The 25,857-nt window shown below is 36.4% G+C and overlaps 2 protein-coding genes across 3 annotated transcripts in view; both read left to right on the forward strand.

The window, feature by feature from the left end:
• Positions 1–435: 435 nt before the first annotated feature.
• On the forward strand, positions 436–3,706 carry LOC148068075 (C-X-C chemokine receptor type 2-like). Its single transcript, XM_087804494.1, has 2 exons — positions 436–493; positions 2,327–3,706. The coding sequence occupies exons 1-2, from the start codon at positions 487–489 to the stop codon at positions 3,403–3,405; spliced, it is 1,086 nt and encodes a 361-aa protein (XP_087660620.1). The 5' UTR covers positions 436–486; the 3' UTR covers positions 3,406–3,706.
• A 2,906-nt stretch (positions 3,707–6,612) lies between these two features.
• Positions 6,613–25,857, forward strand: part of spegb (striated muscle enriched protein kinase b) — a 56,482-nt gene continuing 37,237 nt past the window's right edge. For both annotated transcript variants that reach the window (XM_087804479.1, XM_087804480.1), the window contains exon 1: positions 6,613–7,372. In XM_087804479.1, the coding sequence (XP_087660605.1) occupies positions 6,982–7,372 (391 nt within the window). In that variant the 5' untranslated portion in view covers positions 6,613–6,981. The remainder of the gene's footprint in view (positions 7,373–25,857) is intronic.

Consider the following 25,857-nt stretch of genomic DNA (forward strand, 5'->3'; position numbering starts at 1 on the left):
TACTTTCGCAAGGCATTGTATTTTTTTTATCATGCGTTTTACTCTTGAGCTCAATTATTATCAACAAGGTTTGATTCTCATCCTTAATGTTTCTTCATCCTCTTGTCCAGCTTCACATTCAGCTCTTTATCGCCTAAATAAAGGCATAAATGTGGCTTTAGTTGAAAGAAAAAGTTGGTCATTTTACTTTTTTTAAAGAGAAAATGAGTCGTTTGAGTGAAATAGTTAAATAGACAAACTCAATATTGATCTTACTTCAGTGTTAAGAGTTATTTCTTTAGGTTTATTTCTTGTTTCTAGTCCAAGCTTCTAAAAAAAAAAGCAGGTCATTGTTACATAACTTAAAAAAAAGATTCAAACAAGACGTGGGGAAAGTTGAGAAAACTTTCAACTGAGTCACGGTGCAGGAGGGGGGGCTGAACCTTCTGGGTTTGTTCCTCTCGTCGCGCTGAGATTCCATCAGATTCTCTTGGCGTCGACGGCATCATGTCTGGTAAGTTTGACCCTTTAAAATGTTTTTTTTTTTACGTGAAAAATATGGAAGTGAATCAGTGTCTTCAGAATATTTTGAATGGTTGAATTTGATGTGTCAAATGTTTTTAAGCATTGAACAATTATCTTTGAATAATTATTTAAGTTTGTTTTTTTAAATCATTTATTAAAAATACACAATGTTTGACATTCTAATTCAAATCATTTAAACGTTAATTTTCTAAATTCAATATTTACTAATTTGTAGTCTTTTAAATTCAATATGAAAATGTTGGTGTAATAGAGCCAGAGGACGAAACCACAAGAGTTCCGAGCTACTTGGTCGTGATTTAATAATTTTTAAACCACATTGCACTATTTTTTACTTATTATTTATTTTATATACATTAATTCTATGCAATAGTTAAAATATTATGTACTTATTATTTTTGTACCACATTGCACTATTTTTAACTTATTAATATTTATTCTTTTATATACATTAATTCTATGCAATATTTAAAATATTATGTACTTACTCTTTTTATACCACATTGCACTATTTTTAACTTATTAATATTTATTCTTTTATATACATTAATTCTATGCAATATTTAAAATATTATGTACTTACTCTTTTTATACCACATTACACTATTTTTAACTTATTCATATTTATTTTATATACATTAATTCTATGCAATAGTTAAAATATTATGTACTTATTCTTTTTGTACCACATTGCACTATTTTTAACTTATTAATATTTATTCTTTTATATACATTAATTCTATGCAATATTTAAAATATTATGTACTTATTCTTTTTATACCAAAATGCACTATTTTTAACTCATTAATATTTATTCTTTTATACACATTAACTCTATGCAATATTTAAAATATTATGTACTTATTCTTTTTATACCAAAATGCACTATTTTTAACTCATTAATATTTATTCTTTTATATACATTAATTCTATGCAATATTTAAAATATTATGTACTTATTCCTTTTATACCATATTGCACTATGTTTAACTTATTCATATTTATTCTTTTATATACATTAATTCTATGCAATATTTACATTTTTAACTTATTAATATTTATACTTTTATATACACATTCACTCTGCTGTGTTTATTAACGGTTGCCAAGCAACGAAATTCCGTTGCCAGTTTCACTGCAGTGTTTTCTGTGCAATGACAATAAAAGAAGGTCTAGAGTCGATCGGTGCTCGTTTGGTTTTGTCTGTTGACTCTATTATACCAACAATTATTTTTATACTGAATTAAAAACACTACCCATTCAAAAATATTGAATTTAGAAAATGAACGTTTGAATTATTGGAATTAGAATATCAAACATTATGTGTAATTTTATTAAATTATATAATTATATAAACAATATATTTATTATATAGAATCTTAAGGGCAAAAAAGGCCCATTTTTTAAAATTTTATAATAAGAATATTAAACTCCCTTTAAGATGGTAAAGAATTGCATTAATTTTGAGAAAGTTTGTTAAAAAATATATATCAACATTTCAATTTAGACATTATTGAATAAAATTATTAAAAGAAAAGCCTATAATTGATAACATATAGAATTAAAATAATGTATCTTCGAATTATTATTATTATTGGAATAAGTATATGTGTAAAAAAAAAAAAAATAGTTCAATTTGAAAATATTCAATTTTTCTTCAATGAAATTATTCAAAAAAATTCAACCTTTAAATAAAGAAATACTTAATTATAAAAAAAAACCATTTGAATAAAAGTCCCATCGTTTGAAATGTTAAATTCAACCATTAAACTTCATTTGATTTCCTCCAACCGTCCGCCCTCAGATCTCAGCACTTCCTTCTTCGACTTCGACTTCGGCGACGTCTACGACGAGCTCAACTTCACCTACAACGACACGGACTTCGTGGTGAACCCCGACACGCAGCCCTGCTCCCCCTTCTCCGTCCCGGACGCCGTCACGGTGGCGGTCAGCGCCTTCTACGTCCTGGTCTTCCTGCTCGCCATCCCGGGGAACCTGCTGGTGGGCCTGGTGATCGGCCTGAACAAGCAGCCGCTGCCGCCCTCCGACCTCTACCTGCTCCACCTGGCCCTGGCCGACCTCCTCCTGGCCGTCACGCTCCCCTTCTGGGCCACGTCCGTCACCCAGGGCTGGGTCTTCGGCGACGCCATGTGCAAGGCGGTGTCGGTCCTGCAGGAGCTCAGCTTCTACTCCAGCATCCTCTTCCTGACCTGCATCAGCGTGGACCGCTACATGGTGATCGTCCGGGCCATGGAGGCCCGCCGGTCCAACCGCCGCTTCGTCAGCTGGGGGGTCTGCGCCGGGGTCTGGGGGGTCGGCGTCCTCCTGTCTCTGCCGGGTCTCCTCAACTCGTCCTTCGCCTCCGCCAACTCCAGCCTCACCATGTGCGCCGAGTTCTACGACCCGTCCAGCGCCGACGAGTGGCGCCTGGCCACCAGGATCCTGCGCCACAGCCTGGGGTTCCTGATCCCCCTGTCGGTCATGCTCCCTTGCTACGGGGTCACCATCAAGCGGCTCCTCCGGGTCCGCGGGGGGTTCCGGCGCCAGCGCGCCATGAGGGTGATCGTGTTCGTGGTGGCCGCCTTCCTGCTCTGCTGGACGCCGTACCACGTGGCCGTCATGGCGGACACCTTCTTCCGGGCCAACGTGGTGGAGTACCGGTGCCCGGCCCGGGCGGCCGTGGACCGGGCCATGTTCGCCACGCAGAGCCTGGGCCTCCTGCACAGCTGCGTCAACCCGGTGCTGTACGCCTTCGTGGGCGAGAAGTTCCGCCGGAGGCTGCAGCAGGTCCTGAGGAAGGCGGGGCTGACCCGGCGACGACCCTCGACCCCCAGGGTCAGCCGCTCGTCCGTGTCCTCGGAGTTGACCTCCACCTTCATGTGAAGACGGACCCTCGGGGGGTCCAAGTCCTTCGAAGAAACACGTCGGTACAGTGACCCACGAAGACATGGAAGTATATCAGCGGCAGCAGAATAATAGATGGTTGAGTTTCTTATTTAAATTGTTGTTATTCAAGCATTTACTTGAATAATTGAACTGAATAATTTGTATATCATTTAATTATTTAATTATTTTTAATCAAATTTAGACATTCCAAAATATTATCATAATTTAAACATAGTTTTACACGTAGAGTTTGACGTTTTAATTACAATAATTTAAAATTAATATATTTTTTAATCAATTTGTAGCCTTTTAAATTCAATATAAAAATAGTTGTGTAATGATTTTCACTATTATAACACAAAATTTGACTTTTCAAAGTAGAAATGATTGGATTTAATTAATAGAAAAACAATGAAATCCTTTAAAAATATATATTATATTTTCTATTAAAAAGATTCAAAATTTAAATCTTAAATTCAACCATTTAATTGTCATAAAGATGCTAGTATTTAAAGTGACAGTTCACCCACGACCTTCACTCATTTTCTACTCAACCTCATGCTGTCTAAGCATTTGGATTATTTTCAGAGTAATCTGTTCTTTTTACAGTTATAGACAAACATGTTTGTTCATTTTAATGTAGCGACTGAAGCTCAGTTGTCTTCGTCTTCATCTTCGTCCAAAAAGACACTTAAAAATATCCAAATACCTCCATATACTGCTCAACAGTAACGTCCATTGTTTGGAGGAAAAATGAAACAAGTCTATGATTTAAGTTGTAGCAGAAGATCCAGGTCCATCAGCTCCACCTGCAGGTTCATCATTGAAACGCATGTAAGTGCCAGTGTTTTGAAACTAAGTGGAAAAGGACTATTTTCAACATTTTTTCATTTTTTTAAATTCATTTTTCTTTTCATATAAAATATATATTTTTCTATGCATCAGTTTTATATTATTACAAATGCTGCTAAATATTAAAATGTAAAGATGATTCTTCGTTGAAAACATTTTTTCTTTTTTAAGTCAATGAATATTTGCTTCCACCTACAGGATGATTCAGGAAACTGCAGTCATATGTATTTGTAGCATTTGCCTTTTTTTATTACATGATTAAACATATACATATAAATATATTTTAACTCTTAACAATAATGTGTCTTTTATTTCTAATGTAAAGTGCCAGAGATGTTTAGCCGACATTTTCTTTTTTTTTGTTTATATCCATATATATATATATATATATATATATTTTAAAAATCTACTTTATACATTTATTTTGCAAAATCGGAATAAATGTATTCGAAAGAAACCTTTAAGATTATTTTGACAAGTTGTTACTAATATGCTAACATGTTGATAGCCTTGACTAGCTACCGCGCTAGTAGCTACATTTGCTAACAACAGTGACTCTATCTGTCCGTCCATCTATCTACACATAATTCTAACCTTGATTAATATAATATTTTCTTTATACTTTTTAAAGAATACACATTATTTTGTATCGTCTACACTTAATAATAATAATGACTATGTATCTACTCACAATATGACAAAAATCTAGTAACATTTATATCGATAAACTTTTTTTTTTTACGATGACGTAAACATTTTCGATTGTCCCAGCTACTCTGGGGGAGAGGCATCGGCACTCTGGATAGGTCCGCTATCCCACGCAGTATGAAATATATATGAAATATATTTAAAAAAAAAGACTAAAAGGCTAAGACTAAAAAGATCTTGAGAAGTTAAAGCGAGACAAACAAGCGATTTTCCTTCCGGTTCGGTGTGTTTTCTGCAAAAGAGCAGTTTCTTGACTCGTACTTCAAGCATGAACTGAAATACGAAGAAATACGATCAACGTTCTTGAGAGAAGATATAACTTTGCATGATAGAGAAACACCTCGAGCTCCAAGAAAACATGTTTTTTTCCAACTTCGCTTTTCTTTCCTGATATTTACTCGTTTCAAATTTGCTCTTGAACGCAAAAGTTCTTGCAATTCCTTAATCGTCAAATGTGTTTTTTGGTATTTTTTGGTATTTCTTTGGTATTTTTTGGTATTTTTTGGTATTTATGGCAAATCTACGGAGACTTTAAGCCAAGTTTCCACCTGTTTATCAAGATTTTTCCACCTGTTTATCAAGATCTTTTTTAACTTCTTCAATGTAATTTTTGGTATTTGTTGGTATTCTTTGGTATTTATTCAGTTTTTCTTTGGATTTTTGGGTATTTTTTGGTATTTATGACAAATAGAGTCTTTAAGCCAAGTTTCCACCTGTTTATCAAGATCTTTCCACCTGTTTATCAAGATCTTTCCACCTGTTTATCAAGATCTTTTTTAACTTCTTCAATGTCATTTTTGGTATTTGTTGGTATTCTTTGGTATTTATTCCGTTTTTCTTTGGATTTTTGGGTATTTTTTGGTATTTATGACAAATAGAGTCTTTAAGCCAAGTTTCCACCTGTTTATCAAGATCTTTTTTAACTTCTTCAATGTCATTTTTGGTATTATTTTGGTATTTGTTGGTATTCTTTGGTATTTATTTAGTTTTTCTTTGGATTTTTGGGTATTTTTTGGTATTTATGACAAATAGAGTCTTTAAGCCAAGTTTCCACCTGTTTATCAAGATCTTTTATAACTTCTTCAATGTCATTTTTGGCATTTTTTGGTATTTATTTTGTTTTTCTTTGGATTTTTGGGTATTTTTTGGTATTTATGAGAAATCTACGGAGGCTTTTCGCCAAAGAAGAAGAAGTTTCTCAAGATATTTTTGAACTTCTTCAAGGTCCATCATGAGTTCAGTACTAACTCAGTACACAGTTTATAACTTCAAGTCTTGATATGTAAAGTTTCAACAACACTGAACTAAACGCTCGGTGTTCGACCCACAAATATGGCTCCAACAGTCGCCTCCTCTTCTGCCGAGTTAGGGTCTCTTGCTCCCCCTCACATGTTCTACTGACCCCCAGGTTGGCTAAAAATGACACTGTGGGCGGGGCACCCCTCGAGTGGGCAGACACTGCGACCCCTGCAGCTGTCACGGTGAGGCCCCGACACCGGGCCCTTGTTGCTGTCATTTCTTCCCCCCGTGGACTAGGACTGGGTCGACGGTTGGGGAGGAGATCCGGGGACTGGGATGGATTAGCTGGTGGGACGAGGGGAAAAAAGGGGGAATAAAACAATACACGGCAGGAAGTTTGAGGAAACTGAAGGAAGATCTGCTGGAGATCCAAGAGGAGCTTTTTTTTTGTGGTTTTTGCCTCGGGAAGTCCAGACCGTCTCAGAGATAGAAACTTCAGGAACGGTCGGAGGAACCTGCCAAGTCAAGGGAGCCGTTGACGCAACATGATCCGGCGGGTCTTGCCCTAAAAATACCTCCTCGCGAGAAGGTGGTAGCCATCGCTATCTCCTTGATTACCTGGCGACACATGTTCTCCTCTGTGAAGGTACCGAGGTGTCCTCGATCCGTCGCCACCGAACGACTCCTTTAAGGGTTTTCGTCGTAGGCAGAAAAAACGATGAGCTTCACCACATAGTTTTTTTTAGGATTTCAAGAATTTTTGGAAAGGTATAAATGTCCCTAAAGAAGGGATCGGGTGAAGCCATGGCTCCCCCGAGCCCTCTGATCCCCCCGAAGCGCTCCAAAGGAAGCCAGGATCGATCGGTCCCGGATCCCCGAGGACTCTCCCAGCCGACGCCGCCGGTTTTCGTGCGGAAGATGAGGAACGCGGCGGTGGGCACGGGCTGCGACATCCGGCTGAAGGTGACCGTGGCCGGAGACCCCCAGCCCTCGCTCTACTGGTACCACAACGAGGACCTGGTGGACATGGAGAACCAGGAGTACGGGGGTCTCTGGATCAGGGATTGTAAACCCAGCGACGCCGGACTCTACACCTGCATCGCCAACAACCACCTGGGCGAGGCCCGGAGCAGCGCCGTGCTGGCCGTCCTGGACCTCGGCGAAGGTAGGACTTGGGGTTCAAGTACTTGCTCGTGGACCACCTTCCACCGGGATCTTGTTTCTTGACTTGAACATTGACAAATCATTTCGCTTTGTAGATTCAAATATTGTCGAACAAAGAGCTTGTTGAAGGTGCTTTCATTTCAACTGTTAAAAAACAGACATTTCCCAGCAACACAGGGTGAGACGCAGAAAGGTAGACACCCTGGAAAGGTCTTCAGTCGTTATGTATGTATACGGACTCCGTTTGAATGGTCTGCTCCAGGGTAATGGAAGGAAATCATCTCGAGTTGAGTCGAGCTTCAGTAGAACCTTCTCACTGTGAGGTACGAACACTGCGGCTTGAAGTTCCTTGATAGAGGAGTTGATAGAAAGTCATTGAGTCTTGATCAAATATCAAACTATTTTGGATAACCCTTGTGTTATCTCTGGGTCAAGGTGACCCAGAGGCCTTCAAAAAACAAATGTGTTTGTGGTATTCCTTGTGTTTCCTATTGGTAGATGAGAACGACCTCCACCACTGCCTAGGTATTTATGGAAGCCAGGGAGGTCGTTCATCTTGACTCAGAGACAACACAAGGGATACCACAAAGACATTTGTTTCCAGGCGTTTGGGTCACCTTGACCCAGAGACGAACACAAGGGATACCACAAACACATTTGTTTCCAGGCCTTCGGGTCACCTTGACCCAGAGACAACACAAGGGATACGACAAAGACATTTGTTTCCAGGCGTTTGGGTCACCTTGACCCAGAGACGAACACAAGGGATACCACAAACACATTTTTTACCAGGCCTTCGGGTCACCTTGACCCAGAGACCAACACAAGGGATACCACAAATACATTTGTTTCCAGGCGTTTGGGTCACCTTGACCCAGAGACAAACACAAGGGATACCACAAACACATTTGTTACCAGGCCTTCGGGTCACCTTGATCCAGAGACAACACAAGGGATACGACAAAGACATTTGTTTCCAGGCGTTTGGGTCACCTTGACCCAGAGACGAACACAAGGGATACCACAAACACATTTGTTACCAGGCCTTCGGGTCACCTTGACCCAGAGACCAACACAAGGGATACCACAAATACATTTGTTTCCAGGCGTTTGGGTCACCTTGACCCAGAGACAAACACAAGGGATACCACAAACACATTTGTTACCAGGCCTTCGGGTCACCTTGACCCAGAGACAACACAAGGGATACCACAAAGACATTTGTTTCCAGGCGTTTGGGTCACCTTGACCCAGAGACAACACAAGGGATACCACAAAGACATTTGTTTCCAGGCGTTTGGGTCACCTTGACCCAGAGACAAACACAAGGGATACCACAAACACATTTGTTACCAGGCCTTCGGGTCACCTTGACCCAGAGACAACACAAGGGATACCACAAAGACATTTGTTTCCAGGCGTTTGGGTCACCTTGACCCAGAGACAACACAAGGGATACCACAAAGACATTTGTTTCCAGGCGTTTGGGTCACATTGACCCAGATACAAACACAAGGGATACCACAAAGACATTTGTTACCAGGCCTTCAGGTCACCTTTACCCAGAGACAACACAAGGGATACCACAAACATTTGTTTCCAGACCTTCGGGTCACCTTGACCCAGATATAACTCAAGGGTTAATCGTTGTTTCAATAAGTCATAATTCCGAGAGAAGCAGGAATTAGGAACTTAATTGTTGGTTATTATTTCTGTTTTATAAGTAAGTAAGTAAGTAAGTAATATTTATTTATATAGCGCTTTTCGAGACCAGGGTCACAAAGCGCTTAGACAATCAAAACAATATTTTTATAGAAAAAGATAATAAATTAAAATATTCAAAAACAGAAGAAAAAACCTCTTGGATTTCAAAGATATGTTGAACATTGTTGTATCATTTTAGCAAATAAATAAAAAAAAGAATGGATTTCCAGGAAAAAAAAACGCTACTAATTTTAAAAAAAGGAAATTAAAAGAAAAAAACATAGATTATAAAACTCTGTGTGTACAAAAAAAATAATTTAAGAGGATATTCAATCTTTGAAAGACGCTGTTGAAGATACAATTTTTTCTTTTGAGGAACTCAAACAAGTTAATTTTTGAGAAAGTGAAACAAATATAATGATCGTCTAATTTTCCAAACATGCTACGTTTTTCTTGGAAGATCCCGAAAATTATTTTTTAATTTAATGCAATGTTTTGTTGTGCAATAGTTCTGGTGTAATAAGCCAGTAATGATGAACATCTTTCAGAACGTTTTCACATTTTATTAACTTTGACTTAAAGTCAAAAGTGTAATAGTTGGTGAAAAAATGGACATTTTTAAATAGTGATGGATCGTTGAAGCTTCGTGACGCATCGTTCTTTATCGAACGCTACATAAATGGCGCCGTCAGTATTAACATACTGTGAGGTTTCATTAGAAGAAATGTTCAGATCAATAGATTATAGAGCGCCATCTAGTGGACCAGTGAAAACAGTGACTCGTATGAGCAAACTTAAGTCTTAAAAATACCATTATTTTTATGATAAAAGTCAATATTTGTGACGTAAAAACCATCGAAAACATTCATTTTTATGGATGAACAGCACGAGTCGATCGATTCTTGATTCGACGCGACGTTCCTCGAAACATCTCGTTTTTTATCTGCGTCGTTAAACCGTTAAAAAGTCGATCCCCGGCGTCGTTCGTTCTCTCGAACGCTTTATTTTGATGCTGCTCGGGGACAATAAAAACACGATGTTTTCAGCAGAAGGTTTTTGATTCTCCTGTGATCGTCGACACCCACGTTCTAAACAGCTGAGATGAACAAACGACACTTTATTACCTCGACAACTGTTGCTAAGTAGAGCTCGTGTGGAAGAACAACTGTGACGTGAACCTCGACCACAGAACGTCTTTGATGATCCAGAACATCAAAGAATCCTCAAGATTTAAGAGAAATTATATTTTAAAAAGCAGTACATTTCGTTTTCCTTACAGATGACAGGATTGTATATCTTCATGTCAAGACACAAAGTACTCTCTCACTGGATAGTACATGTTTTTTCCCCGATATTCTGCAGTGAAACCCATCAGTGTAGTCGCAGAAGATACTTATATTAGTGAAAATGTTTCTATTTCTGTTTCATTTCAAGAATTGAGGAAGGAATTCAAAACTTTACGACTTCTTTCATGTAAGGATCCACTTTTGTTACTGTGCAAAGTGTCAATAAAGTTTTTTCAAAATATGTTCAGTTAATTAATTAATTAACGTATTATTTTTGAGCTGAAGAAAGTACAACTCAGCTGTTGTCAGTGGTTTTAAAATAGTTGAATTTAAGAGAGTATTAAGCGAGTATTGGTACCACCACGTAACCTAGTGAATAAGGAAGTATGTTATTATACTGTATACAGTAATTCAAGTTTATTATAGAGTTACTGATGCAAATGAGTTTTTAGAACTCCTGTGTTGTTCTCAGTATTATCTTGATCTTTAAAGTATGTACTTTTTTGAGTATTGTTTTGATTGTGTAAGCGCTTTGTGACCCTGGTCTCGAAAAGCGCTATAAATATATAAATAAATATTACTTACTTACTTACTTACTTTTATACACCCATAAAGAAAGTTTTTTGATTTGATATTTAGATAAATACTTTACAAGAAAACTCTGAATCTATCTACTTACCACAAAGAGATGCTTGTGGGTAGAGATGAAATAATAACAATAATAATACTAATAATACATTGTGTTTATAGAGTTTTAGGAAAGACAAAGATTATTTACAAACAAACAAAAATACTACGTACAGAAAAGACAGTTACGAGTAAGTATTTTTGAACAGGTGTGTTGTGAAGAGTGATTTAAAAAGATGGATATTGTTTATATTTCTCAGTTCTCAGTTTTCAAGTTAACAAGGCTTTAAACGCTTCTAAACTAATTAAAAGCAGAAATTGAATTTACTGATATTTCAAAAAAGTAACTAAAAAGATAAACTTCAAACAAATGTTATGATGGTGATTTTCTTTCAGTATTATTTTGCAGTTAAAATTTGATCTTAGCCTGGTTAGTTCTGTGTTGCTTTTCAGTGTTAGTACAGTTAATGTTAGAGCCAAGTAAGTAAGTCATCTACATGTATTTCTACATCTACATGTACTTCTATATCTATATCTACATATACAAATACTTTGATACCTACATGTACCTTTTTATCTACATCTACATGTACTACTATATCAACATCTATATCTGAATGTACATCTACATATATTTCTACATTTACATGTATTTCTACATCTACATGTACTTCTTTATCTATATCTAAATGTACTTCTTTATCTATATCTACATGTACTTCTATATTTACATCTACATGTACTTCTATATCTATATCTACATATACTTATACTTTTATATCCACATGTACTTCTTTATCTATATCTACATGTACTTCTACATCTACATCTACATGTATTTCTACATCTACATGTATTTCTTTATCTGTTTCTACATGTACTTCTATATCTACATCTACATGTACTTCTATATCTATATCTAAATATACATATACTTTGATATCCACATGTACTTCTTTATCTACACCTACATGTACTACTACATCAACATCTATATCTAAATGTAATTCTACATCTACATGTACTTCTTTATCTATAGCTACATGTACTTCTATATCTACATCTACATGTGCTTCTATATCTTTATCTACATATACATATACTTTTATATCCACATGTAATTCTTTATCTATATCTACATGTACTTCTATATCTACATCTACATATACTTCTATATCTATATCTACATATACATATACTTTTATATCCACATGTACTTCTTTATCTATATCTACGTGTACTTATCTATATATATAGCTGGATATCTATATTTATATCCAGCTCTCTCTCTCTATATATATATATCTATATGTATATATGTTTTGTGAATATCAAAGTACAAATCAACAGTGTACTTCTACATCTATATTTATTTCTACATCTACATCTATATCTATATATATAGCTGGATATCTATATCTATATCTCTATGTATATATGTTTTGTGAATATCAAAGTACAAATCAACAGTGTACTTCTATATCTATATTTATTTCTACATCTACATCTATATATATATATATATATATATATATATATATATGTTTTGTGAATATCAAAGTACAAATCAACAGTGTACTTCTATATCTATATTTATTTCTACATCTACATCTATATCTATATATATAGCTGGATATCTATATCTATATCTCTATATATATATGTTTTGTGAATATCAAAGTACAAATCAACAGTGCACTTCTATATCTATATTTATTTCTACATCTACATCTATATCTATATATATATAGCTGGATATCTATATCTATATCTCTATATATATATATGTTTTGTGAATATCAAAGTACAAATCAACAGTGTACTTCTACATCTATATTTATTTCTACATCTACATCTATATATATATATATATATATATATATATATGTTTTGTGAATATCAAAGTACAAATCAACAGTGTACTTCTATATCTATATTTATTACTACATCTACATCTATATATATATATATATGTTTTGTGAATATCAAAGTACAAATCAACAGTGTACTTCTACATCTATATTTATTTCTACATCTACATCTATATCTATTTATGTAGCTTGATTTATATATAGATATATATCTATATCTATATTTATTTCTACATCTACATCCATATCTATATATATATAGCTGGATATCTATAACTTTATCTCTATATATATATGTTTTGTGAATATCAAAGTACAAATCAACAGTGTACTTCTACATCTATATTTATTTCTACATCTACATCTATATATATATATATATATATATATATATATATATGTTTTGTGAATATCAAAGTACAAATCAACAGCGTACTTCTATATCTATATTTATTTCTACATCTACATCTATATATATATATATATGTATATATATATATATATGTTTTGTGAATATCAAAGTACAAATCAACAGTGTACTTCTACATCTATATTTATTTCTACATCTACATCTATATATATATATATATATATATATATGTTTTGTGAATATCAAAGTACAAATCAACAGCGTACTTCTATATCTATATTTATTTCTACATCTACATCTATATATATATATATATATATATATGTTTTGTGAATATCTAAGTACAAATCAACAGTGTACTTCTACATCTATATTTATTTCTACATCTACATCTATATCTATTTATATAGCTTGATATATCTATATCTATATCTATATCTATATAGATATAGATATATATGTTTTGTGAATATCAAAGTACAAATCAACACTGACCTTTGATTGGGATCATAGACGCTGCAGATCTGAGACGCGTCGCTCACAATAGACCTGGAATCATATTGTTGTTTATAGAAACACGATCATATTGTTGTTTATAGAAACACGATCATATTGTTGTTTATAGAAACACGATCATATTGTTGTTTATAGAAACACGATCATATTGTTGTTTATAGAAACACGATCATATTGTTGTTTATAGAAACACGATCATATTGTTGTTTATAGAAACACGATCATATTGTTGTTTATAGAAACACGATCATATTGTTGTTTATAGAAACACGATCATATTGTTGTTTATAGAAACACGATCATATTGTTGTTTATAGAAACACGATCATATTGTTGTTTATAGAAACACGATCATATTGTTGTTTATAGAAACACGATCATATTGTTGTTTATAGAAACACGATCATATTGTTGTTTATAGAAACACGATCATATTGTTGTTTATAGAAACACGATCATATTGTTGTTTATAGAAACACGATCATATTGTTGTTTTTAGAAACACGATCATATTGTTGTTTATAGAAACACGATCATATTGTTGTTTATAGAAACACGATCATATTGTTGTTTATAGAAACACGATCATATTGTTGTTTATAGAAACACGATCATATTGTTGTTTTTAGAAACACGATCATATTGTTGTTTATAGAAACACGATCATATTGTTGTTTTTAGAAACACGATCATATTGTTGTTTATAGAAACACGATCATATTGTTGTTTATAGAAACACGATCATATTGTTGTTTATAGAAACACGATCATATTGTTGTTTATAGAAACACGATGAAAGTAAGCGTCGAACACTTGTTTCAGCCTCGAACCACATAATGTTTGCACGAGCGGCTCCAGCATCAGTGTGTTCAGTCTTGATCTCCAGTCAAAACACTTGTTCCTACATTTCAACCTTCATCTTGATTCTGGTCCTGGTGGACCTGGTGTGCGTGGACCTCAGCTGTCCCATCACTCACCAGCACCACCAACCACACAACCTCCCTCTCCCTCCGTCTCTCTGGAAATGTCTCACCCGCCCTCTCGTCCACCGACTCACCCGGAGTTATTTTTACAGCGGAATGTGCCGGGCCGGGATTTTTCTGATGCTAGCCCGATGCTAACGTCTCTCCTGTTACACATGGACGACATCAGCGGCTAATCTTAGCCACTCTTACGTCGACTCATGAAAGAAAAAAGGGTTTGATTTTTTATGACTTACTAGATATCGACATGTGGTCCAGGGCACGAGGGCTAGAGGGAGGTCACGGCACCATTTGTCAGACATGATTCCCGAGATTATTTTTATTTTCTCTTCACATCGAAAAAAAAGCTACTCTCTGGCGAGAGGTCGCGGTTGTGAACCTGTGATCGTCACATGGCCGCTTTCCAGTGTGTTTGGATGGCGTCCCGAAAATGTTTCCTCTTTGATGGCCGCCAATCTGAGGGAACAGGTGGCGCTACACTGTGGAAGTCCCCCCCGACGTCAGGACGTGGCTTTAATGTTTCACTATCACCTCGTGTGAAAAAGGGTTGTTTTTTTATGGGCCGCGACCATCAAACGTAGCTTTTTGATTCTTCGTAGAATCTTTTTGTCGCCTACAGATTTGTACAGAGTTGATGACACGAATGATCGTAGATTTTTTTTAAAATAATTTTGTTAATGTTTTCTCCCTTGTACGGGCAACAACCCGTTTCCGGTTGGACAAAATTGCAAGAGTAAAAGATTATTGAAACATCAATAAGTGTCGCTTGAGTCAACTTAGTTCTTTCACGGTGCTACTGAGATTTTCTTCTGTCTATGTCCGGATTAAGATGCTTTTTTTTTATTGTTCTGAAAAGACCAAAAATGGCAAAAACTGTTTGCCCTAACTATTCCCTTATTACCGACATGAAAATACTAATTTTCTTAGTCTAATTCCAAGGATGTTTTAAACTAAATAAGAGCTTTGTAGCTCTGGTCCAGAAGCGTGTTCAGGAACCATCAGTAGATTCTGATCCACAGACCTCAGAGCCCGAGCTGGGGTGTAAGTCTGGATCAGATCAGTGATGGAAGGTCTGACCATGAATAGATCTGAAAGTAAGAACCAGAATTTTAAAATGATCCTGAAAGAAACTGGCAGCCAGTGAAGAGTTTGAAGGAGAAATGTGAGTTCTTCTACTAGAGCAGCCAGTGAAGAGTTTGAAGGAGAAATGTGAGTTCTTCTACTAGAGCGGCCAGTGAAGAGTTTGAAGGAGAAATGTGAGTTCTTCTACTAGAGCGGCCAGTGAAGAGTTTGAAGGAGAAATGTGAGTTCTTCTACTAGAGCGGCCAGTGAAGAGTTTGAAGGAGAAATGTGAGTTCTTCTACTAGAGCAGCCAGTGAAGAGTTTGAAGGAGAAATGTAAGTTCTTCTACTAGAGCGGCTCAGAATTCTGGCTGCAGACTTTTGTATGAACTGCAGGCGAGACGATCCTTCTTGTTTAGACATGAAAACAAACTGTTACAATAGTTCAGACGAGAAGAAACAAACGCATGGATTATAAGATCCAGATCATGTTGTGACAACATTTTCCTAAGTTTAGAGATTTTTCTCAGATGAAGGAAACAGTTTCTGGTCAGTTTTCTGCAGAGTTGAACAAGAAACATGTCTTTATCAAATACAACACCCAGGTTTCTCAGGCTCAGTTTGACAGACTGACCTAAGTCACCCAAGTACTGACTCAACCCTGGAATCTTATCATCAGGAGCAATCACCAGAGTTTCAGTTTTGTTACTACACTATAACAACACTAGAGTCAAGTACTTGATAATACTACAAATATATACTTGTTACTACACTATCACAACACCAGAGTCAAGTAATCGACAATACTACACATATATACTTGTTACTACACTATCACAACACCAGAGTCAAGTACTGGACAATACTCCACATATATCCTTGTTACTACACTATCACAACACCAGAGTCAAGTACTGGACAATACTACACATATATACTTGTTACTACACTATCACAACACCAGAGTCAAGTAATCGACAATACTACACATATATACTTGTTACTACACTATCACAACACCAGAGTCAAGTACTGGACAATACTACACATATATACTTGTTACTACACTATCACAACACCAGAGTCAAGTACTGGACAATACTCCACATATATCCTTGTTACTACACTATCACAACACCAGAGTCAAGTACTGGACAATACTACACATATATACTTGTTAGTACACTATCACAACACCAGAGTCAAGTACTGGACAATACTACACATATATACTTGTTACTACACTATCACAACACCAGAGTCAAGTACTGGACAATACTACACATATATACTTGTTACTACACCATCACAACACCAGAGTCAAGTACTGGACAATACTACACATATATACTTGTTACTACACTATCACAACACCAGAGTCAAGTACTGGACAATACTACACATATATACTTGTTACTACACTATCACAACACCAGAGTCAAATTCTGGACAATACTACACATATATACTTGTTACTACACTATCACAACACCAGAGTCAAGTACTGGACAATACTACACATATATACTTGTTACTACACTATCACAACACCAGAGTCAAGTACTGGACAATACTACACATATATACTTGTTTCTACACTATCACAACATCAGAGTCAAGTACTGGACAATACTACACATATATACTTGTTACTACACTATCACAACACCAGAGTCAAGTACTGGACAATACTACACATATATACTTGTTACTACACTATCACAACACCGGAGTCAAGTACTGGACAATACTACACATATATACTTGTTACTACACTATCACAACACCAGAGTCAAGTACTGGACAATACTACACATATATACTTGTTACTACACTATCACAACACCAGAGTCAAGTACTGGACAATACTACACATATATACTTGTTACTACACTATCACAACACCAGAGTCAAGTACTGGACAATACTACACAAATATACTTGTTACTACACTATCACAACACCAGAGTCAAGTACTGGACAATACTACACATATATACTTGTTACCGCACTATCACAACACCAGAGTCAAGTACTGGACAATACAACACATATATACTTGTTACTACACTATCACAACACCAGAGTCAAGTACTGGACAATACTACACATATATACTTGTTACTACACTATCACAACACCAGAGTCAAGTACTGGACAATACTACACAAATATACTTGTTACTACACTATCACAACACCAGAGTCAAGTACTGGACAATACTACACATATATACTTGTTACTACACTATCACAACACCAGAGTCAAGTACTGGACAATACTACACATATATACTTGTTACCACACTATCACAACACCAGAGTCAAGTACTGGACAATACTACACATATATACTTGTTACTACACTATCACAACACCAGAGTCAAGTACTGGACAATACTACACATATATACTTGTTACTACACTATCACAACACCAGAGTCAAGTACTGGACAATACTACACAAATATACTTGTTACTACACTATCACAACACCAGAGTCAAGTACTGGACAATACTACACATATATACTTGTTACTACACTATCACAACACCAGAGTCAAGTACTGGACAATACTACACATATATACTTGTTACTACACTATCACAACACCAGAGTCAAGTACTGGACAATACTACACAAATATACTTGTTACTACACTATCACAACACCAGAGTCAAGTACTGGACAATACTACACATATATACTTGTTACTACACTATCACAACACCAGAGTCAAGTACTGGACAATACTACACATATATACTTGTTACTACACTATCACAACACCGGAGTCAAGTACTGGACAATACTACACATATATACTTGTTACTACACTATCACAACACCAGAGTCAAGTACTGGACAATACTACACATATATACTTGTTACTACACTATCACAACACCAGAGTCAAGTACTGGACAATACTACACATATATACTTGTTACTACACTATCACAACACCAGAGTCAAGTACTGGACAATACTCCACATATATCCTTGTTACTACACTATCACAACACCAGAGTCAAGTACTGGACAATACTACACATATATACTTGTTACTACACTATCACAACACCAGAGTCAAGTACTGGACAATACTACACATATATACTTGTTACTACACTATCACAACACCAGAGTCAAGTACTGGACAATACTACACATATATACTTGTTACTACACTATCACAACACCAGAGTCAAGTACTGGACAATACTACACATATATACTTGCTACTACACTATCACAACACCAGAGTTAAGTACTGGACAAAAATACACATATATACTATTTACTACACTATCACAACACCAGAGTCAAGTACTGGACAATACTACACATATATACTTGTTACTACACTATCACAACACCAGAGTCAAGTACTGGACAATACTACACATATATACTTGTTACTACACTATCACAACACCAGAGTCAAGTACTGGACAATACTACACATATATACTTGTTACTACACTATCACAACACCAGAGTCAAGTACTGGACAATACTACACAAATATACTTGTTACTACACTATCACAACACCAGAGTCAAGTAGTACAATTAGTGAAAATGAGTAACAAACAAAGAAAGTCTTGTTGTTCCAGAGCTTCAGTTGTGAGTCAGGATTTATTTGACTATTCTTTTTATGCACTTTACATTCAGTTTTTTTTGTCCGCCATTTTGTTTTTGCCTAGTTTTTTTGTGTGGAAATACTGACATTAAACCAGTTTCTGTTTTTTGATTTGATTTATTTAATCAACCTCTCCACGGATTTTTAAAGCCAGTTTATGCCAGTTGAAAAAAATCAACGTCTCTGAAAATTGGGAATAATGTCGGAAAACTAAAGAATAACATTCGACCATTTGAACCTAAATAATTGTTGCCCAAATATGTAAAATGTTGTTTTTTGAATGCTAAAAAAAAAGGTATAAATCGACGTATTTTTAACACAAAAACTTGTGAAAAATCCGAAAAATCAACATCTCAGAAAATGGGGAATAATGTCGGAAAACTAAAGTATGATATATGACGGACCATGTGAACGCAAATAATTGTTGCCTAAACGTTAATATACATTTTTACCACGAAAACGTGTAAAAAAAAAAAAGGCAAAAATCAGCATCTCTGTAACAAAACCAACAGTTGTCTTTGAGTCAGTGCGAGTCGGGTTCAAATCGATGCTGCAACGATGCTCAATACATAGTAAGTAAGTAAGTAAGTAATATTTATTTATATAGCGCTTTTCGAGACCAGGGTCACAAAGCGCTTAAACAATCAAAACAATACTCAAAAAAGTACATGTGCTTCTCTGACCACTGGGGGGTAGAATTACTCTAACAAGCTGCCAGCGACTCGTTAAACAGTCCAAACAAGTGGAAGGTGGTTGTTGCTGTGTGGACTGATGGCCGAAGACACTTCCTGGCCAATTAAATCCAGGAAAAAAAACCACACACACGATAGACGTGCATATGAATCATAGATAATGGATGATGTAACCATCAGTATTTGTTTTTCTCCTGATCCTGCATCAATTTTTTCCTTGAATAATAGATCATTGTTTGTTTAAAGACACACGAAATCTGATTTTCTCATCATCATGTTGTTTGACAGCAAGATATTTAAAGTGTAGTAATAACATGAGACGTCCTGGTTGGTTGCAGCTACACATATTCTTTGAGATAAAGGTTTTGATTAAATCCACGAGGATGCGTCCAGGGAAAGGATTTCAACGTCAGGAGGGGAAACAAAAGGAAATCCTCGCAGCCCTGAACGAGCGTCTGCCGCGAGACGTTAGAAAAAACAATGCGATGCAGCCGAAGTCTCTTCAGCTGTTGCAGTGTTTTCCTCCACATTCCTGCCGACGACGGCGGCGGCGGCGTCTTCTGAAAAGGAAAAAAGTGACAAGAGGAGAGGGAAGAAAAAAAAATGCAAAATGTCAGCCGGAGAACACTGAGAGCACTGGATCACTCCCACTGGTTTCCCTGCCTATTGGTGTGCGTTGACCGCGGGGTGGATCTCAGCGGGGGAAGATGCTCGCACCATTGTTTGGACAGGGGGGGCTCCCTCGGCGTGGATGATATGCATTCAACGGTCATCTCCACCTGCGCATGGAGGGGAATCATCTCCACGTTCTGAGCTGCAACTTGTTATGTAATTGGACAAAAGTGCCTTTTTTTCTTTTGGTTCTTATTGGCAGGAGAAACCATTTTTCTTTAAGTTGCTGATGGTTTTTGGTTCTGTCTTGGGTTTTTTTCTTTCTGGTGGGCGCCTGGGAGGTGAGAAGCAGCAGCAGCGATGGTCTCGGAACCCCCGGTGCATGGCGGGGAATACCCTGCCGCCGCTGAACGTAAGCCAAGACACGGAGCGACTGTCGAGGAAGCTCCGACGTTGAGAAAAATGCAAACCAAAGACTAAGAGACACACAAGGCAAGTCGGAAAATCATAATTCTCTCTCCGTCGCTTAAAGAGGAAAAAAAAGGCTGGATTTTTTCATTTGTGTTTTGGAGAAAACGATGGTCGTAGATGGTGAGGCAGGGATTCAAACCAGCTTTTCCACTTAACAGTCGGATCAGAATTGTTTTCTTTGTTCAGTTGTACTGGATATTTTTTTGTATATATCGATTGTGGAAGTTGTGTAACTTTATTTGTTTTAATATTAGTTGCATTGAATCAACAGAAGATATGAAATATCAGGATATACTTCGATTCATTTAAGAACGATTGTGGGGTTCAATCACCATCTTTCTACCATATCATTGAATAAGAAGAAACATTGGATTCTTGTCGTTGGAATACACCTGGTCAGAAGATACTACTTTGAATAAGTATTAAAAAAAAGCAGTACTTTGTTCCCAAAAAACTTTTTTTTCTCTCTGAAGAAATGGTTTCAGTCACGACTTACACGATAGTGTCTCCCTGATCTCTTCACGTTTAGCAAAGAGTGTTCGATGCATCGACCGAACGGCTTTTGTTCGGAGACGGCGGTTTCATTCATTTCCATCCTAAGCCTTTTTAAGACTATGTTAACAAGAACAGCTTCGTTGTGGATCACGATGATGGACATGTGTGTCGATTTGGCTCCAAACGTTTTCCTATAGTCCAGCTTTTATGTCGATAGACTTTGAAAACAAGATTATACGAAGTATTTTATTGGTCTTGATGTGCATTTTTGAATTTCGGCTTTGGTGTGAGACACGTGTGCTCCGGTAAAACTTCTCAAGAAAACCAACCTAGTCAATCCCTGCAGACAGAAAAATACTCCGGTAACAAACTTTGACGAGCTAACTCTTGAATATGAGCTCTAAAGCGTTCAAATCCAAAGACGGACGATGATAGCTCGAGCATGGAGGCTAACACGGCGCTACTGGAGGAGCATCGTGCAGCGCTAGCTAACGACTTTAAAACATCGTTCAGCCTCCTGAGTGTCTTCCTTAGAACTCGCAGTAGACGACCTTGCACAGAATGATGTTACGTACCTCTAGGACACACTGTCGATGAGCAGAAGGCTAATGCTAAGCTAATCAACCCTGTATCATTGTTGACATCCATAATCCCTTTGAAATTTAGGTTTAAATGTTAAGCACATACTAGACTAAAATGTTGCCCAGTCTAACTTGCGGGTCTGAACTGAATATTTAACCAAACAGGACTTAAGGATCTTATTATCTTTTCATATTCAAATTTTTACCAATTTTTCTCTCGTTGTTGACATATAATCTCTGTTCCTTATCTTTTCTCAAACACTCTATAGGTCAAGATACCAACATGAATATTCATCTACTTGGATTTCAGTTTAAAAATGTGCTTTCGGGAAAAAAACGTCACGGGACCGTTGTAGCGAAGATTAGCTATGATGCTAGTTAGCGCGGCTACCGTTGTTCTAGATCGTCTTCGGCGAATCGGTCGAATAAAAACGAACTCTGTGAACTCGCTGAACTTAGTTTGTGACAGTCGTGATGTTTTTCCGGACAGATTGCAGTTATCACACTCTAACAGCAGGGGGCGCCAGAAACAAATATTTCTTAAGCGCTGTTATTGAGCCAAAGTTAAAAAAAAAAAACGACAACCAATGAAAGCGTCCAGATTAATTAGTTTTGTCTTCGTGTCGACACAGACGAGCAGGATTAGACGCAGGGATTACGCTTGTACTCCAGTGTTTGAGAGAATACTGGCATCTCTTCAACTCCCTCTCGCTGCATAATATGTTACATAACTGTCTTATCAGGCCGAGCACCTCCTGTGTTCGCGCACGAGCCAACAAAGTATTTTCTTAGTTCACGCTGGGAAAATAAAAAAAAAAGAAAAAGAAAGGAGGTTGTTTTGTCAATTTACCGAGTAAATTTTTATAAATTCAAGTAGATTTTTGTGTGTATTCATTAGTGTTAGTTCAGTTAAATATAACTGAAATATCTTATCAGTTGCAACATAGCAGGTTAAAATAGATTCATTTTGTGGAAGATTTTCTTTTTGTCGATATAATACGACTTAGGTTTCAAGTCGTAGAAACCAGACTGAAGTAAAAGCCACTGTGTTCTGATTGGTCGACTCCCTCAGGTGTTATTTTTTTTTTAATAGAAAAATGGTTTGCAATAATATTTGAACCGACAACCTTCTTGATGTGAGCCCGTATAACTTCGCGTCTTAGTTCATACATTTTTGTGTAGTTTTGTTCACTTTGGTCTCTTTTTTCGCACAAAGTTAGGAATAACTTTAAATTTAGGAATAACTGTTTTACATTCTGGTGTTTGAAGCTGACTTTTCTGATGATTCGGATACTTTAGAGCAGTGGCCCCCAAATGTCAAAAAAAGTCTATATATTATTACCAACTATAAGGTATTTAGTTAAGTTTAATTTAGTTTAGTAGTTGCGTGTCTCAACTACTGTAAATGATAAAAAACACAAACTCTAAAACACAACTTCTTCATTGACACAAGGTTTTTAAAAGAAAAAGAGGAGACGCACACATACAGAACAACATCGTCAGCATACGATCAAACATACATAGATGCAGAAACACAAACATCTTGTTGTAACCGGTCCACAGATCTCTCTGATTCATCTTTATCTTTATAAAAGAACACAATTATGATGAAGGTCGTCTACAAAATACAACAAAACAAACACAAGTAAGGATGATGTCCAAAAATAACCACAATAAAAAACCTAAAATATAACCTATATGAAGGTCTTCTGAAAACAAAAAAAACAATAAAACAAATAATCCAAAAAAGAAGTATGACATAAGACATAAATAAAAAATAAAAACAAAACATGTCTAAAAACATAAAAAAGCACAAAATAAATCTCCCAAAAAAGCCCAGAACACAAATATTATTGAGGACTTGGAGGGAAATAAACAAAAAACAAAACGGCTATATCTGTATAAATAAAATAAGAATGATGAAGGTCGTCTACAAAATATAACAAAACAAAAACACATAAGGATGATGTCCAAAAAAACACAATAAAAAAGCTAAAATATAACCTATATGAAGGAATTCTGAAAACTAAAAACATAAAAAAAATGCGAAAGAAAATCTCCCAAAAAAGCTCAGAACAAATATTATTGAGGACTTGGGGGAAAAAAAACAAATAAAACAGCTATATCTGTATAAAAAAACACAAGAATTATGAAGATAGTGTAAAAAATATAAGAAAACAAACACACAAAAAAAAGAATGACAACAAACCCAGCTTAGTCCAGAGCTCTTGCTGATTCAACGTTATGGTGTTTTTTTCATGCACTTAATTGTAGTTTTTTGCAGGTCATTTTGTTGTATCTTTGCTTTTTTTTATCTGAAAGTCGATCCCTGACATTTAACCGGCCTATAGTACAAAAAAGTTTGACTGATTTGAGTACTGGATTTGTGTTTGTTTTTGGATGGTGGGAGTACCCGGAGTTTACCTATGCAAGCCGGAGGACGACAGACTAACGAACCCACAGAAAGGACGCAGGTTTGCCTTAAACTGGAAGTGAACCAACAACCTTCATGGCGTGGGGTGGTAGCGATAATCTCTGGGTTACTGTGCGCCCCCTGGTGGGTGACAATCTGCATCATTCCGTCCAATAATAATATATTTCCAGCCCAGAGTTTGACTTCCTGCCTCCCATCAGTGGTGTTTTTAAATATAGCAACGACGATGTAATAACAGCAACATCTTCCCACGCGAGCGTCGCACCTGGTTTCGTGAAACAAGTCGAGAAAAAAGGAACAGAACTCGTGTCTTAACGTCCTCGTGGTTCTGCCGGAAGGTGATGACAGGTCGTTTTATTTTTGTTTGTTTTATAATCAATTCCACCTGCTGCGAGTCCGACGCCACGCGAGAGCCGCGGTGATGCCAGTGACTCAGAGGCTGCTTTTCTATTTTGAGCGAATCCTCTCGGAGTCTGACGAGAACCATCGGTTCCTGTGGATGAAGACGATGCAGATGCTTTAGACCTGATCATGAGTTCTCCACGTGAACCATTATGAAGGTTAAATAGAGAATCTTCAGAGAAAGAAGACCTTTTTTTAGGGTGTCCCCCTGCCTCTTGCTCTTTGTAGCTGGGACAGGCTGAGACCCTCCATGTCCCCCTATAAAGGAATAATCTTTACATAATGAACATCTTAAGACGTTTCTATTTGTTCAGGCTTTTCCTTGAATTTCTCGAACTCCTGTGTTGTTCTCAGTATGATCTTGATCTTTAAAGTATGTACTTTTTTGAGTATTGTTTTGATTGTTTAAGCGCTTTGTGACCCTGGTCTCGAAAAGCGCTATATAAATAAATATTACTTACTTACTTACTTACATTGTGTTACTTTTACAGAATTTTCATTGACTTTAAACCTTCTATGATTTTGTGTTTTTGTGCTTTTGTTTAATGTTAATGATCTTCACAAACTGAAGAAAACAAATAAATAAAAATACAGAATGTAAGTATGATGAAGGGTTTTTAAAGAGGAGCAGAAAACAACAACACTAGAACAAAACTATGAGGAAGGACTTCTAGAAACAACAAAACCAAAAATCCCAGAAAAGAAGTATAATGTAAGAAATGAATGAAGGACGTGT

This window comes from Callionymus lyra, chromosome 12 (genome assembly GCF_982586985.1).
Source record: "Callionymus lyra chromosome 12, fCalLyr1.hap1.1, whole genome shotgun sequence".
In the NCBI taxonomy this organism is placed as follows: Eukaryota; Metazoa; Chordata; class Actinopteri; order Syngnathiformes; family Callionymidae; genus Callionymus; species Callionymus lyra.